The sequence below is a fragment of the Ursus americanus genome, chromosome 8 (genome assembly GCF_024610735.1).
Source record: "Ursus americanus isolate L20-20 chromosome 8, mUrsAme1.1.p, whole genome shotgun sequence".
In the NCBI taxonomy this organism is placed as follows: Eukaryota; Metazoa; Chordata; class Mammalia; order Carnivora; family Ursidae; genus Ursus; species Ursus americanus.
This window is the reverse complement of record NC_142134.1, coordinates 64417710-64433433: the sequence shown is the minus strand read 5'-3', so window position 1 is coordinate 64433433 and position 15724 is coordinate 64417710. Positions and strand designations below refer to the sequence as shown.

General features: G+C 50.2%; 1 protein-coding gene across 2 annotated transcripts in view; it reads right to left on the bottom strand.

Moving 5' to 3' along the window:
* The window catches only part of CCDC149 (coiled-coil domain containing 149), a 101986-nt gene extending 86530 nt beyond the window's left edge, over window positions 1-15456 (bottom strand). For both annotated transcript variants that reach the window (XM_045771338.2, XM_045771337.2), the window contains exon 1: window positions 15316-15456. In XM_045771338.2, coding sequence (XP_045627294.1) covers window positions 15316-15363 — 48 coding nt within the window. In that variant the 5' untranslated portion in view covers window positions 15364-15456. The remainder of the gene's footprint in view (window positions 1-15315) is intronic.
* Between the last annotated feature and the right edge of the window lie 268 nt (window positions 15457-15724).

Sequence of the window (15724 nt, the reverse complement as noted above, 5' to 3'; positions counted from 1 at the left end):
TGCTGATGCACGGGGGTGGTTGTTAGGACATTCAGAATAACCCATGTGTATTCGAAGAAACTAAGTGAGCCAGGGAAGGCATAAACCGGCCTTGCAAAAAACCACAGGAAAAATCTCGAAGTCACTGCCCCTGCAGCCTGTTCTAGAGCTTAAGAGAATGCTGCTGTCAGACATCTGGGCATTCTGATAGTGGGAACAAATGCAATAAGAATTTCTAACACCTAGCTTCAAAGTCCAGCAAATATAGATGGTTTGTCAATACGGCGGAATCTCATGGGGCCATAGAGACTGATGGTGGTGACGCTGATGAGTGAGGGACACGGAAACTAGTCTCTACGTATTGCTGAGTAGGAAAAAGAACAAGTTATAAAAATAGCATACTTGGTTACAGTGTGAGGGGGAGGTTGAGTCGACTGGGAAAGGCATACGGAGCCTGCCGGGGAGCTGGGAATGTTCTAGATCTTGACCTGGGTGGTGGTTACACAGGTGCATGCACATGCAAAAAGGCATCGAGCATTCACTGCACGTGTGTTACCCTCAATGCGAATGAAAAAAATAAAGCAGCATATGATATAAACTCATTTTTAGAAATAAAGGCATGGAGCGCACCTGGGTGGTTCAGTCGGTTAAGTGTCCGACTCTTGGTTTTGGCTCAGGTCATGGAGCCTCATGTTGGGCTCCATGCTCAGTGTGGAATATGCTTGAGATTCTCTCTCTCTCTTCCTCTCCCTCTGCCACTCCCCCTGCTCACATACTCTCTGTCTCTCTAAAATCAATAAATAAAATCTTAAAAAAAAAAAGGAAAGAAAGAAAAAAGAAAGGCATGGAAAAATGTCTGAGAGATTATACACTAAAATATTAATAGCAGTCAGCTCTGGGTACTGGAATTATAGTTATTTTCTTTCAAACATACCTATATTTTCTAAATTTGGGGAGGGTGTCAATCTACTCAGATATTTAGGGTTAAATCCATCCTGACCCAAAGTTTGGCCATCTCTAGGTAAAACCTTCAGCCACTCACTTGTCTTCCCCACCTGCCGTCCTTTTTTCTTCATTCGTAGATTCAGGCTGGCAAGGGCAGGGCCCCCACTGCTGCCTGAGGAACCTCTGTGATGGGGTCAAGTAGGCAGGGTATGGGTGGGTGGCTCCTTGGCGTTATTAGATTCTCACACTTCCACGGAGCCTCTGCTCGGACAGGACTGGGTCACCTGGTGCACCTGCCTTCAGCCTACACAGCAGAGGTGGCATCCTGACTGCCCTTCAGCTATGGTTACACCGGCAGGTGTCCCAGACACCACTTCTGCTCAACTTCCAGCCTCTACTGAAGTCTGGGCAGGGATCTGGAACTAGACTCCAGATCCAGTTCCTGGGGCTTCGATCAAGGTCAGCTGGCAAGAATGTGCAGAGGGTATGAACCCAGCCTTCTTCAAGTTAAGAGACCTGGCTCCACACACTCGTTTCTTGCCGAGTGACCATCAATAAGGACTCTGAATTTCCATTTCTTCATTTATAAAAGGACACTGGCCCCTGCTCATTCTAACTGACAAGGCAGTTACGAGGGTAAGGGAAGGGAGAAGAAGGTGACCACACCCCGTGGCCTTCTGAGTCCCAGCTTTTAGCAAAGTGCCTGAGGCTGCGTTCATCCTCTTAAATATTAGTGGAAGACAGACCGATGTAAGGTACTGTTTTTATCAATTATTTCTTGTGATGAGAAGACAACCGCAGGGACCAAAGAAATTGCCTAACTTCTTTGCATGAAAATTTGCACCCGTGGGAGTGAACAACCTTGCAGCCAGCTTCACGTCTAGTCCACAGCAGAGGCCGGGGCCGGTGAGTGTTCAGACGCGCTATAATACAGGTCAGAGCCCATTACAGAAAGCAGCTCCTTAGAACTGAATCATTTCCCACCCGTGGCTTCTGCCTGACTCCTTTTAAGCAATATATCTGATACCATAAAATTTCAGTTTGGAAGAAAAGGAGAGAAAGAAGGGGCAGCTGAGAGGCAAAGGGGGCCAGAGGAAATGACTTCTAGTGAATTCATAAATCCCTTGGAGCTTATTAAAAGGAGATTTGACTTACTACCTTTAAAAGATCACAATCTGTATTTTGAAAGTCAGAAGGTCTGTGAGATCAAACGGATAAAAGGGGGCTTTGGGGAAAGAAACAAATGAGAATGTTGTTCCGACAAACAAAAAAACGAATGTCCTTGTTTTAATTCAGTAGTTTTTCAATTCAGGTATTCACGGAGACCCCGAGAGGTTTGCCTTCTCTTTCAGATTTGTCTACTACGAGCAGGACATTGTGCTGGGTACGGTGGCAGATTCAAAACTGCATCCGCCCGTTCCTGCTCTGAGTAACTCCAGGCCGGAGACCAGGCACGGCCCTAAATCATTCCCACCTATGGCGCCCAGGGAGATGCTGGTCACAGAGGGGCACCCGGATGCCACGGGATCACAGAAGGCCGAAGACCTTCCAGTTGGAGGTGAAGGTGGTTACGAATGAGCCTCGGAAGAGGCATGAGGAGAAGCAAGAGAACCAGAGTTCCTGCCAGAGGGCCCAGCCTGGGCGAAGAGCAGGTGTGCGGAAACACGGGCTCCTGGCAGAGACCCAGAGTGGTTCTGGGTAACAGGAGCACAGGACATGTGAAATGCAGGAAGAGAAGATAAGGCTGGAACATTTGCTTTGGATGAAGGTAAGAAAGGCCTTAAAGGACAGTGGAGTCTCAGCCAAAGGGAGAGTCGGCAGGAGCGATGGAGGCTTCTGAGCAAGGAAGGGTCAGAAGCCCAGTCTGGCTCCCAGGTGCTGGACCAGGCAGTGAGGGAGAGGGTGGAAAGGCAGAAGGGGGTGCTGGAGGCAGGGAGGCTGGTGAGGACGCACCTTCTCCAGAGAGGGGGCTACTGCTAGCTCTCTATGAGCCAGTGCTGTGTCCTGAGCCCTGAAGTCAGCTCACTAACAGGCTTCTTCATGGCCAAACAAGCCAGGGAAGGAGAGCGGTCAGCAGACAGCTCTGAAGACCAGAGAGGGGTACGAGCAGGAGGCTGGACTCAGGGAGAGCAGGAAGGATGCAAGGCCGGAGCGCGAGGGAGAGGAGCACGGAAGAGGCCAGGGAAGTGGAAGGTGCCCAGGAACGGACTGAGCTACCTGCAAATGCTCTGGAAGGTCTGGCCAAGCTGGAGATTGTCAGGAAAGAAGAAAAGGTTACAGATGGACCCCGACGGCACTCACCAGACGGCAGCAAATTAAAAAGGAAATTGGAACTGGATAGAAAGAAGGGAGTTCCGTCCTTGCCATCTCCAATACTGCCTTGGTCACGGGGTCTGCAGATGGCAGTACGCGCAGGCACGTCCACCGGCACCCCATCGGTAGGAATTGTCAATGGCATCGCATTGACAACCAGTAGCTACCACATCATCTCTCTCTGCAGAAGCATCTCCGAAGCCCTGGGAAGGGTCTTCCTAAAGCCCAGGCAAGGACTGGTCCACCACCTCCACCAGAAAGGGTTGGGGACTTGAAGACACACTTTCATATATCTCACCTTGCTTTATCCCCCCCCGTCTAAGGTGAAAGATACAAGACAGATAACGTCATCCTCATTGCATGAAGTCCAGAAAATTGAGGTCTTGGAGAAGTCATGAGATTTGGTGGAGCTTGACGACTTATGTCACCCACTGCAGCCTGAGCCAGGAAGCTGGCCAGGACACTGGCCATGGGCTGAGGCCATGTGGACACTCACTCTCAGGGTCTTCGGGGCCATGATCGGTCTGGGGGAGAGGCTAAAAGTGGGGCACAGCAGCAGCTGAGCAGGGCTGGCTTCAAAGAGAGTATCAGAAATGGCAATGTGAACTGTGTTTCCTTCCTCCTTTCCTTCTCTTTGTTCCCTCCCCTCCTCCCTTCTTTCCTTCCTTCCCGGAGTCCCTGCTAAGTCTCACGTGCCTGGAATTGTATTAGATACTGTTGGCCACCCACCTCTCTGAGGGTCCCTGGCTTCAGGAACCCCATTACCTTGCCTTGTCATGCTGCCAACAGTCCCCCACACCATCTTCCCAACCCAAATATACCATCCACTTCCCAAGTAAAATATACCAGGCCCAGGGGAGGTATGAAACTCAATGGAGGAGGTGACATTTGATCTGGGCCTCAAAGTATGCGTGAGAGGTCACCTTGGACACAAGCAAAGGCCTAGAGATGCCTCAGGGCATGGAATGATCTGGTGTCGGTCAGGAGTTCTGTGGAAAGTGGAGGAGGTGGTCACCAAAGGGGAGTTACTGGATATGAGGAGGGAGTAGGGCCCCCAGAGAGCCTGGTTTTTCACTCCGCAGGGCCTGAAAGGCCATCTGAGAGCTTAAAGCAAAGGAGCAGTAAATCAAATGCTTATAATGACAACTCAAGCTAGACAGCTGGACATGGAAGAAAGATCTTACAGGATGTGGCAGATACTCTGGGGAGAGTGGATAAGAACCTGGGCCATGGTGGGATAGTGGGAGTGGTGACCCAGAGCCCTGATTAAAGACTTGTTCCTGAGCAGAAAATAGGGGCCTTCGTTAATAATGAGATTGGGTTCCGCTGGGAGGAAGAATCACAGACTCTGCAGTGACGTCATTAATTGAGATGGGATGGAAGAAGGGAAGAGAGGTAGGACCGGCGGAAGACAGAGGGAGGATGAATTCAGGTTAGGGCACATGGAGTGTGAGATGCCCGGAGACATGTCCAGGGGCCACGTGGAGGGATGCAGAAGCCCAGTGTGTAGGGAAGGAAGGGTGGAGTGTCAGAGGCTGCACGGCCAGGACCACGAAGCCTGGAGCCTGAAGACAGACCACTGTGTACGGCAAAGAGAAGGCTGGTCCTGCGTGGCCTCGGCAAGAGCATTTGCAGGAACACGGATGGGGCAGAAGGCAGACTCGGGTGGGCTGAGAGTGATGCGAGCCAGGGGACAGGGAAGAGGTAGAGGTGGGCTCCTGTGTCCGCTCAGTCCTCATTTCTACTGCTTACGTAGCTTCCCAGCGCATCCAGGTAATTTCTCCCCTGCTCAAAGGGTACAATCATGCTTTCAGTCACCTCCAGAGTAAAGGCCACACTCAGGACCCTAGCACGCACAATATAGCTAATAGGGCCTTCAAAGTCTGCCTAACAACTACCACCCCAAGCCCCACTATGCATTGCCAACCACAGACCAGACTCTGGTAATTCCCAAACAAGCCTGCATTTTGCCACCTCTGCACCTTTGCTATTTCTGTTCCTTCTGCCTAGAACACCCTTCCTTTATACTTCTACTTGCTCAAATCTTGCCCAACCTTCCAGGTCCGAGAACCTCCCTCAATCCCCCAATTTACACTACCTTCCCTTTGACCAGCAGAGCACTTACCAAAATGTACGTCACGGGGGAGTGGCCTTATTCCCATTCTCTATCGCCACTGGACTGCAAAGCCTTCAAGAGCAACTGTCTCATGTCCAGGGCACTGCACACAGTAGTTCTCACCTGTGTCTGGTATGTTGAATGCTGGACTTCTCCCCCGCTATCCCCTGTCCCGTTTTAATATTCCCGGCTGTCCTTTACTCCTCCTTCCTGCCAACCAACCAACCTAACGCAGAAACGGATCCCTCTTAATGTCACTAACACGCTACCCGTGTGTCAGCCATTTAACAAAGCTGTAGGCGGCCAGGCACGTGGATGAGTTACTCTCCGTAAGTGAGGACGTGAAATCGAAGTAGAGACCCTGCCTGTGGGCCAGAACTGGGTTGGTTCTTGGGTATTACTCAGTATCCTCACTCAGTTCCTGCTCTTCTTGAGTCACTGCATGAAACTCATTCCCATCTCCTACCCAACACAGGCGCTCATGGTCCCTTCTCTGAGGAGCTCACTAACTGGTGTAGGAGTTAAGATCCACACACAGAGAAGGTCCCTTCCTTTCTCTGGGAGCATTTTCATGCTGAATGAGTGGGTTGGAACCTGACTTACATAAGGCAACAGGGTGAAGAGCTCACTTCAAGCTGGTGGTCATGGGTGATTTTATGAGGGATGTGGGCTTCTGTTCCACTTGAAAGGACTAGGAAAGGCTGTGGTCTGGGAAGGGCCCGCCCAGATGAGATGAGGATGTGAGAATAAGGTAAAAGCCAGAACGCATCACAGGTCAGTTTGTCTGTGGCAGCCAATTTCTGAGGGGGGCAGTGAGACATGAAGCTTGAAAGGTCAAGGCTAATTTGAGGGGGCCTTTGAATACCAGGTAATGGGAAGCCATAGAAGGCTTCTGAGTAAGAAGACCTAGTGAAAAGGGCTTTTCTTTTTAGGGTGGCGTAACAGTTAGTTGATAGTTGATAGAGGGTAGACTGGCTTGAAGAAGATCTGGTATCCTGCACGTAAATAAGATGTTTGTTACAATAAAACAACATAAGGCAGTGGAAACAGAGTAGACTGTTTAGCAAACTTCCATAGAAAATGAAAACGGGAAGGCTTCAAAATAAAAAAAACCAACCAAAGGTTTTGCGTTCCTTGGAAACCAGGTATCCCCTCCCACTGGCACCATGTTACCTGATGGGCCAGAGAGAGATGCAGACTCCGCTAAGCTAAGTCTCCTGCCGCGAGGCACCCAAAGCCCCCGTGTGGTTTGATTAGTGGAAAACCAGGCGGTGAGTGAGCAGTGTCATTCACTCTGGTCATTCTCATTCAGGGACTAGCGAAGTCCCCTTCGCATCTTCAGCCAATGTATTTTATTCAATGTGAAAGCCACTAAATTAATTTTTTAACATAATAAGAGTAGAAATTGTCAATTTTAGAAGCACATATGCGAATTTCCGTGCACAGGAGAGAACACGAATTCTATTAGTTAAAAATAGCAGTTGTGCTCACTTTCCCCCACATGCTAATTTTAATAAACTTACTCTGAAATTAGCCTGCCACTAGGAAGATCGCTGCTCAACCAAAATGTTCCCAGTGAGCACGAAGCTTGCCTTGCAAGAGTTCAAGTACTCCCAGGAAACTCTGAACAATGCAGAGTTCTAAATGGAACTCATCCCTTCTCACCGGACTTGGCCACCCCCAACCCTCTATCACACCCAGAGCCACCAACTCTCAAAGGTCATCTCGGACTCCTTCGACGGCATCTTCCCAATACAGCTGGCTATGAAATCCTGCCAGGGTGTTTTTAAAAAGTCTTCCTCATAGCCATCCTTTTTCCTCTATCCCTACTGACGCTATGTCTCCTTATCACTTCATTTATTCAGACATCCGAATTCATATATCTACAATTAATACCTCCAAAGGGCAAAGTATAGTGCAAAAAGCTAAGGCCACAAATTAATAACACATGGTCCCTACTCTCGAGGAGTTCAAGATCTTTTGGGTTCAGTGGAGAGACAGACAAGTTACGGGTTAGTTAGAAAACCATATGATTAGTGGTATGACTTAAGTGCGAAAGGAATAATCAGGAACGTTGGTGGTGACAGAAAAGACTAAGTTTGTTTGATTCCTGGCAAAGTTACCAAATTTGTCTGTACATCCCCACTGCCTGGCATCGTGTCTTGTAGATGTAAGGGGCTCAGCGATCACTGAGTTCAGTGGAAATAAATCTATTCCAAATATTTTCATCAACTTGTACTCCAGCTAAAAAAGCACCCGGTGCCTGTCTATTACCAGCTACATTAGAGCACACCCTCTGTGTTGCTTTTGAAGTCGTTCACTGTACAGTCTACCCTGGCTATTCCAGGCTTAATGTCTGCTATACCCCAACCGACTAGTTCCAGCCTTTACCAGAAGCATTTCTGCAAAAGTCAACCACCAGCCCACGGCTCATGCCTGCTTCCTGTCATGATCACCCAAGCCCTCTTCAACCAAAGGGGAGAGACCCAGTTCGAGTTCCACTGCCTCTGAGAAGCTTTTTCCCACTTCTCAAGCCTTACCAATTCCCTATATATGTGCTCACTATTGAGCATGTTTTTTCATTTAATAATAAAATTACTAATATGAATAATACCTCGAAATATTAACTGATGTCCTATCTACCCACCTTGCCTCCATTTCCTATAACACTTACCCCGTTTCTCACTACATATCCCTCTCCCTTTTAAACAAGCCAGACATTCTGCTTTCATGTTCCCAGGAAGAGAGCACCCAGCAAAACACAGGTAACAAAGTGATTGGCTTTTCAGTGTTGAAAGCCTGGTCCTTTAGACATCAGGGCATAGAAGAGTCTCCCCAGGAGCTCCCTCCTCCAAGACCCCCCAAAAGACTAGAAAGATCTCCAAAGTTAAGGAAAGGGCAGGAATCAGTGAGTGCAAGGAAGGAGAGCCTGGTTATTAGGGAATCTCTAAGAATGAGCGCGGAGTTCTGCCCAATCAGCCCGGGTGGGGAGAGCGGAGTGAGAACCAGGGGACCGGGATGGGGAGCACAGCTCGTCTTGATGGAAACCTGATGAGGTGGGGACCTGGAGAGGTAAGGAGTAAAGCTCTCTAGAGCGATGGCAATCTTGACTATCCATCTCTCCCTTGTTAAAAAAAAAAAATTAGTTTATGGAGACATAATTCACAGAGAAAGAGTCCTCTTTTCTGAGCATGCAGCTCTATGAATTTGAACACAGGTGTACAGTCATATAGTCATCAGCTCAATCAAGGCACAGGATATGTCCATCACTCCAGAAAGTTCCCTCGCGTTCCTCTGTAGTCAATCTACTCAGCCCGCTCCCAGGCTCTGGCACCCGCCGGTCTGTTTCCTGCCTGTTGAGCTGTGCCTCCCCAGAAATTTCGCATAAATGGAATCTTACAGTAGGTACGCTTGGCTTGAGCCTCTGGTTTCTTTCACTTGCCAATTTTTTTTTCATAGAGTTGGCACGCAGTGTTACATTAGCTTCAGGTGTACCAAATGTTTTAGATTCATTCATGTTTTTGCACGGATCAGTGATCTGCTCCATCTCAAGGCTGAGCACGATTCCGTTACACGGATGTGCAGTGGTTCACCTGCTCATTAGTTCATGGACGTTGGGGCTGTTTCCATTCTCGGCAATTATCAAGAAAACTACTATGCACATTCACACGCAGGTTTTGGTGTTGACGTACGTCTTCGTTTCTCTGGGGTAGACTCCTAGGGGTGGGACTGCTGGGTTGTTCGGTTAAGCGTATTTCTGACTTGATGAGAAACTGCAAAACTGTTTTCCTGTCCTGTCCCTTCAGCGGCGCATGGGGCTTCTGGGCACTCGGCATCCTTGTCAGCACTTGGTATATCCATTCTTTGTCCCTCCATCCTAGCAGGTGTGTCGGGGGATCTTACCGTGGTTTTAACTTACGTTTCTCTAGCAATAGATGATGGTGCTTTTCTGTTCATGCGCTTGTTTTCCATCCAGATCTCTTGAGTCCAGTGTCTACTGAACTCTTCTGCCATTTTAAAAATTAGGTGGCTTGTTTTCTTATTCTTGAGTTGTGAGACTTCTTTCTATATTCTAGATAGGAGAGATGTGCTCTGCACAAATCTTCTCCCAGCCTGTGGCTTATCTTTTCATTTTCTGAATGGAGTTTTTCAAAGAGCCGAAGTTTTAAATTTTGATAAAGTCCAGTTTATCCTTTTTTCCTTTTATGGTTTGTATTTTTCATGTCCTATGTACCCTTCTTACTTTTGAGTCTCCTAAACTGTGAAAAAACTATCTCAAGTGGTGATAAGGAGAACCCTCCCAAATTTAAGCCGGGCACATACTGTAACGATTCTATTCCCTAGCCTCCCTTGCTAGGTGCGGCCATGGGACTACGCTCAGACCGAGGGGATGTGAACAGAAGTCATCCCTCATTAAAGAAAAACCCCTCGCCCTGGACTCCCCCTGCCCTCTTTTTCTCCATGCTCATGGGCTGGGGCAAAAACACGGCAGCCACCAGCTTTACACGTACGGTTGAGGACCGCCCTCCCCAAGACACACTGGAGTAACAAGGTGCCCCAAAATCCGGGTTCTTAAATGACTCGTGGAGCAGGGCCACCCTCCCCAGCTGGACCTCCACACTGTAATGAGACCTACGTATCTACTTAAAACGATATATTTTGAGGGTAGGTATCTTTGTTAGAGTGGCTTAGACTTTATCCTAACAAATTGACCCTTTTTTTCTGAGGAAGTAGGACATACTCCCAAGGGTCTGGGACCCAGCCTGGTGTCGTGTGGTACATCTAAGCAAACCACGACACACAGTTTCCACAAGTTCCCCTCAGCTCAGGAGTGATTCGGGGGCAGCAGAATAGGAACCCCTTGTCCTAGCCTGGGCCGGAAAGCGAAGTCCCCTACACTCAGAGCAGTGACCGAGCAATACATGACATGAGTAGAATGAGAAGGGGACAAGGAGGGACACAACGGTGACCTCTGACCAGATACTAGCCCCAAATGAGGAGACACCATGTGCATGCCCCCCACCCCATCACCCCTGCCAACGGCGGAGTCCTGCTCGACCCCCTAGAACTTAAAGACAAGCTCAGGAAAAGGGAGAGGCGTGACTCCAATCCAATGACCCTTCGGCCACCCTTACAATGGGAACCTGTAATCAAAATGCAGGCGTTGTAGGAAAATACAGAAGTTTTCATGTCATGAATACAAGTTCCTGTCCCGAGGTTCCCGCTCACTGCACTCACATTCACGGACCACCACTGCCAGGCAGAGGCCGCAGTGCTACCCAGCATTACTTCGTTTGAGCCTCACAGCACCCAGGAGGGGGCCGCTGTATTACTCTATTGAAGATGAGAAAAAAACGAGGCTCAGAGAAGTGATTCTTTCAAGTCCATTCTGCTTCTGGCAAACAGCCCCCACTGCCCTGACCCACTCTCGGGCCATGTGGCCTCCAGGGCGGAGCCTGAGACCGTCAGATCACCGTGCTCCGGAGCAGCTCCCACGTTCCAGGGCAGGCGAGTGATCTGAGGGGTTCACGGGGAGTGTCTCCTGCGGTTTTATGGAATGTACTACATAAGAGCTTCTGTTTTCCCCTCTGAACTTGAAAGTACGGGAGGCTGAGACTGAAGATAAACAGCAAGGAGACCCAAGCGTCCGTGCGAGTAGGGAACCCAGCTGTGCCCCAAACCACCCCCTCCTTGGAACTGGTCCTCAGGCCAGCGGTATCGGTTTGCTGGAGCTGTTACAACAAATTGCCGTAAGCCCAGTGGCTCGGAGCAACAGAAATGAACTCTCTGATACTCCTGGGGGTTAGAAGTCCAAACTCAAGGTGTCAGAAGGGCCATGCTCCCTAATAACACTCTAGGGGAGGCCTGTTCCTTGCCTCTCCCTAGCTTCTGGTAGTTGCCAGCAATCTCGGGCACTCCTGTTAGCTGCCTAACTCATCACATGGCCGCCTTTCTTCTATAACTTCACAGTGTCTTCCCTCTGTGTATCCCTATATCCAAATTTTCCTCTCCTTATAAGGACCCTAGTCATTGGATTAGAAGCCCACTCTAATGACCTCACCTTAACTCGATTACATTTTCAAAGAGTCTATTTCCAAATAAGGTTACGTTCACAGCTGTGTGGGGGGGTAGGATTTGAACACATGTTTTGGGGGAGTACAATTCAACCCACAACACCAGCCAATAAATTTCCTGAGCTGAACCACTTTGGGTTGGGTTTTTGATCATTTGCACCCAGAAAGAGGTAACCAAGATTCATGCCCAGATTTCAGTCGACAACTGAGACCCAAAGCTGTGCCGTGAACCACAGGGCTGACTATTTGTCTATTCATTCTCTCTCTTTCAAATGTCAGAGGCTCCACTCTGGGCAGAGGTCAGGGTTATACGACACACTGATTGCTATCTAATTAATTAACCAACACTCAAATAGTGAAAATAGTGAAACTGAACTTGGCATGATTTATCATAGGGCAGTAGGCTGAGGGGTGGTTAACATTTTTATTTTAGAAATACCAAGTTATTGTCTGCACTGCTGCATTTCAAGATTTCTCCCTGATTTGGAAAGATCACCTCAGGTGGTGTTAAGAAGAACATTTCCCCCTCCCCAGACATTTAATTTCCAAAATAGCACACCAGCCATGCTTTTTTTCACTTGCATGGCCCTGTTGACTTCGGGGCCTGAGAGGAGGCTGTAATTTCAGCTTGTTATACTAAAAATATGAAAATAAAACTGATCTCTGTAGGATCATTTTAAATGAAAACTGCTTCCTAGAGGCAAGCCGAGGAAGCAAACTGATTGAAAGAGAGCACGGGGCTCTGGGCAGGAGGGGTAATGGACTGCGCGGCCAGGGTGGGAGGCAGAAGCCAGGTCTTCCACAGAAAACCAGTGGGAGCTGTCAAAAAGCCCTGTCAGCTCAGGTCGGATGTCTGGTGACATCTTCCCCAGTTCCTTCGGCTGGGTTCCAAAATCACTGTGAAACACCACCAGCCACTGACCACTCTCTCGCTTGAATCCTGCTTGGCTGAGTATCAGACATCTTCTCCGTGCCAAACTCAGTCCACACCTAGCCAGCTAAACTTAAGTGGGCACGGGGATCCCCCGGGTAGCTCAGTTTCTGAGAAAAGCACATTCGAGGCTACACTCCTGGGCATTTTCATGCCATGGGTGTATCAGTTTCTCGTGGCTGCCATAACCAGTTACCACAAACTGGGTGGCTTAAAACAGAAATTTATTCTCTCACAGCTGTGGAGACCAGATGTCCACAGTCAAGGTGTCAGCAGAACTGATTCCTTCTAGAGGCTCTGAGGAAGAAAGCCTGTTCCGTGCCTCTTCCAGCTTCTGGTGGCAGCTGGCAAACCTTGACATTCTGGTATTTTCGCTGTACAACTCCAATCTCTATTTCCATCTTGATATGGCCTCCCTCTGTGTGTGTCTGTCTTCCCATGGCCTTCTCCCTTGTATCTCTGTGTCCGAAATCTATCTTTACTCTCTTTATAAGGACACCAGTTATTAGATTCAGGGCTCGCTCTAAATCCAGAATGATCTCATCTCACGGTCTTTAACTTGATTATATCTCAAAGGCCCTATCTCCAAATAAGGTCCCATTCACAGGTACTCAGGGGTTAGGACTTAGATGTATCCATGGTGAGGAGGTGGGGGCCACACAATAGATTTGGGGAGAGGCTCTGAAACTTGCATTTTTTCCCAAAAACGCAGAGTGACTCTTTGCACTCTTTGCTCCCCAAATGACTCTGGTGTAGGTAATTTGTAGACCCTACTCTGAAAAACACTGATTTAGTCACTGATTATTCAAAGATGAATAAGACATGATCCCCTCCCTTGGAGAACCCGCTATCTAGTTCAAGATATAGACTGATGAACCAATGATTAAAATACAAAGTATAGTCTAAAGATTCTAAGCTCTGGAGTCAGACAGACCAGGGCTCAAATTCTCTAAGCTGCGAGGCTCTGGGCAAGTTCCTTAGCCTGTCTGAGCCAGTTTCCTCATCTGTAAAATAAGAACAAATTCCTCCTTTATACCATTAGGAGACTGAGGCTATGTAAAATGCTTAATGTTACTCAAGAAATAGACATTAGCTATTATGAAAGCGGGAAACATGGCTCCTTGCTGTGTGCTTTCCACATCCTAAAGCCTTTAATGAATGTCTGTGGAAGGCAAGAAGGCATTATCCTGAAGAAATGCAGCTGGGACAGGCAAGGCAACTCCTGAAAGCCCCATTTCAGGATCTTGATTTATTCCATAAGCATTCTGGGGGCATCTGCTGTGTAAGGAGCTCAGTGTGTAGGCACTTGAAACAAAGCCAAGGAAAACACATGCCCTAGTGAGGCGACCACCAGGCTACAATATAGTGTGGTCAGTGCAAGGCCGAGGTAAGCCCCCCACGGAGAGGCACATTCGAATGCAATTAAGCATTTCCTTCCTCTGGTTTTCCATCCCCTAACATTTCATTCCTTAGCATTCTCTTCGTGTCTACTGTGGGACTCTCCCAAACTGTAGCATATGCACCAGAAATTCTTGGAGGGCAGAAAGGGTCGTCTGTCTCCTTTGCCACTGAATCCCAAGCACCATGTACCTGGCTGCTAATAGACATTTGATAAATATTTGTTATAGTGGTGAATATTCTGCTGCCATTTCAGAGCCCAACACTGGACTTTTATGAAGACCCACCTCCAGGCTCCTTCGACTGGGTATGATTTCTGAAGGGCCAAGAGAAAAGTCTTCTAGAGAATCTGTCCCTTGACATAAAGCCTGACAGAGGAGACCCGGGCAAAACAACATATCAGAATGTTGTCTAGTTAGGAACTCTCAACTACCAGACCAAGAGTAAACAAACTAAACCAGGGAGACCTTATGGCATCTTATTTCTCTTCAGAAATACAATGCTTCACACACACTGGACATTAAGTACTGTTATCAGACTGACTAGAGGCCCAGAAAATGATTAAAGGAGAAACAATACAGGGTTTCCCCTCCAACATCCCACAAGGGAAGGAAGAGAGCAAACCACTACACCCACATTGTGTGCACAGAAGCCAAGTCCAAGAAGTGAAGTCCAAGTTGGCCTTGGGCAAGGGGGATGGTTCTCAGGAGGGAGAGAATGGAAAATTTTGGCGGCATGCTCGGGAACATGGGTAATGGCCGTCACATACGGTGGTAAGGCAGGACCAGCAACCTATCTGTGAGAGGGAGACATCAGCCCCCACTCTCACCTGGAGAAGTCCGCGGACAGCCCCTCCCAGGCCCAAATATTCAGGCTGGGCAGAAGAGGGAATAGCTTAGGAGACTACAAGCGGACCCCAGGCGTGTTTGCGACAAGAGCTTGGGGGAGGAGAGGGCTGGTGTTTTCTGCTTCCCCAGATGGAATGACTTCTGCACCTGTCTCTCACGCCTTTGATAAACGGCTGCCCGCCTGACACGGAGTAGGCCCGCCATACACACGTGTTGACAGAAATGAGTAAGTGACTGCACGAAGGCTCCGGAGGACCCCGAACTCCCCCACCCGAACCTCCATGGCAGGTAATTCCACCTGGCCCGGGTGGAACCCCAAGGCCCTTACCCCCTCCCCCCGCCCCGGGGCACCAGCTTTCCGCTTAGGCAGCGGCCGTCCAATCGCTAGGCTCCAGAACAGTGGTGACCAGGCAAGCAGGTGGGGCTTGGCGCCTCTCCTCCCGGATCCCCGCGCTTCGCTCTCCAATCCGGGGCCAAACCCTGCGGCGGGGGGGGAAGGCCCCTCCCCAGAAGCCGGCGCCAGATGGCGCGCAGCACAGTGGCGCCCGGCTAGCCCGGCAAGCGCGGCTCGAGCGGCGCACCTGGCGCGGGCGGGGGGCGGCGCGTCCCCCGCGCGTCCCCGCCCCGCTCGGCCACCCCGGGGGGCGCGGGCTCCGGCCCGGGGCTGCCGCTCGGCCCGGCCCCTCCCGCCGGCCGGCGCCTCGGCCTCACCTCGCTCACCAGCCCCTGCCAGTCGCTCTCGGTCCGGTCGCCGTTCATGGCCTCCTCCTGCAGGCGCGGGCCGGCTTCATGGACGCCGCCCTCCTCCGCCTCCGCCTCCGCCTCCTCCACCGCCTCCCCCCGCCGCGCCGCCGCCGTCGCCGCCACCCGAGCCCCGCGCTGCCGCGAGAGGGCCGGGCGCCTCCGAGCCGCCGCGCCGCCGCCGCCGCCTGCGGCCGCCCGCGCTGTTGACTCAACGTCCGCCTCCGCGGGATGGGGAGGAGGAGCCGCGGCCGCCCCGGGCCGCAGCCCCAGTCCGGCCAGCTGCGGCCCTCCCCGCGCCTCCCGGCCTCCCGACTCCCCGACCCCCGACTGCCACGCGGGACCCAGCCCCTGAGCCCCGGTCCTCTGACTCCTGCGC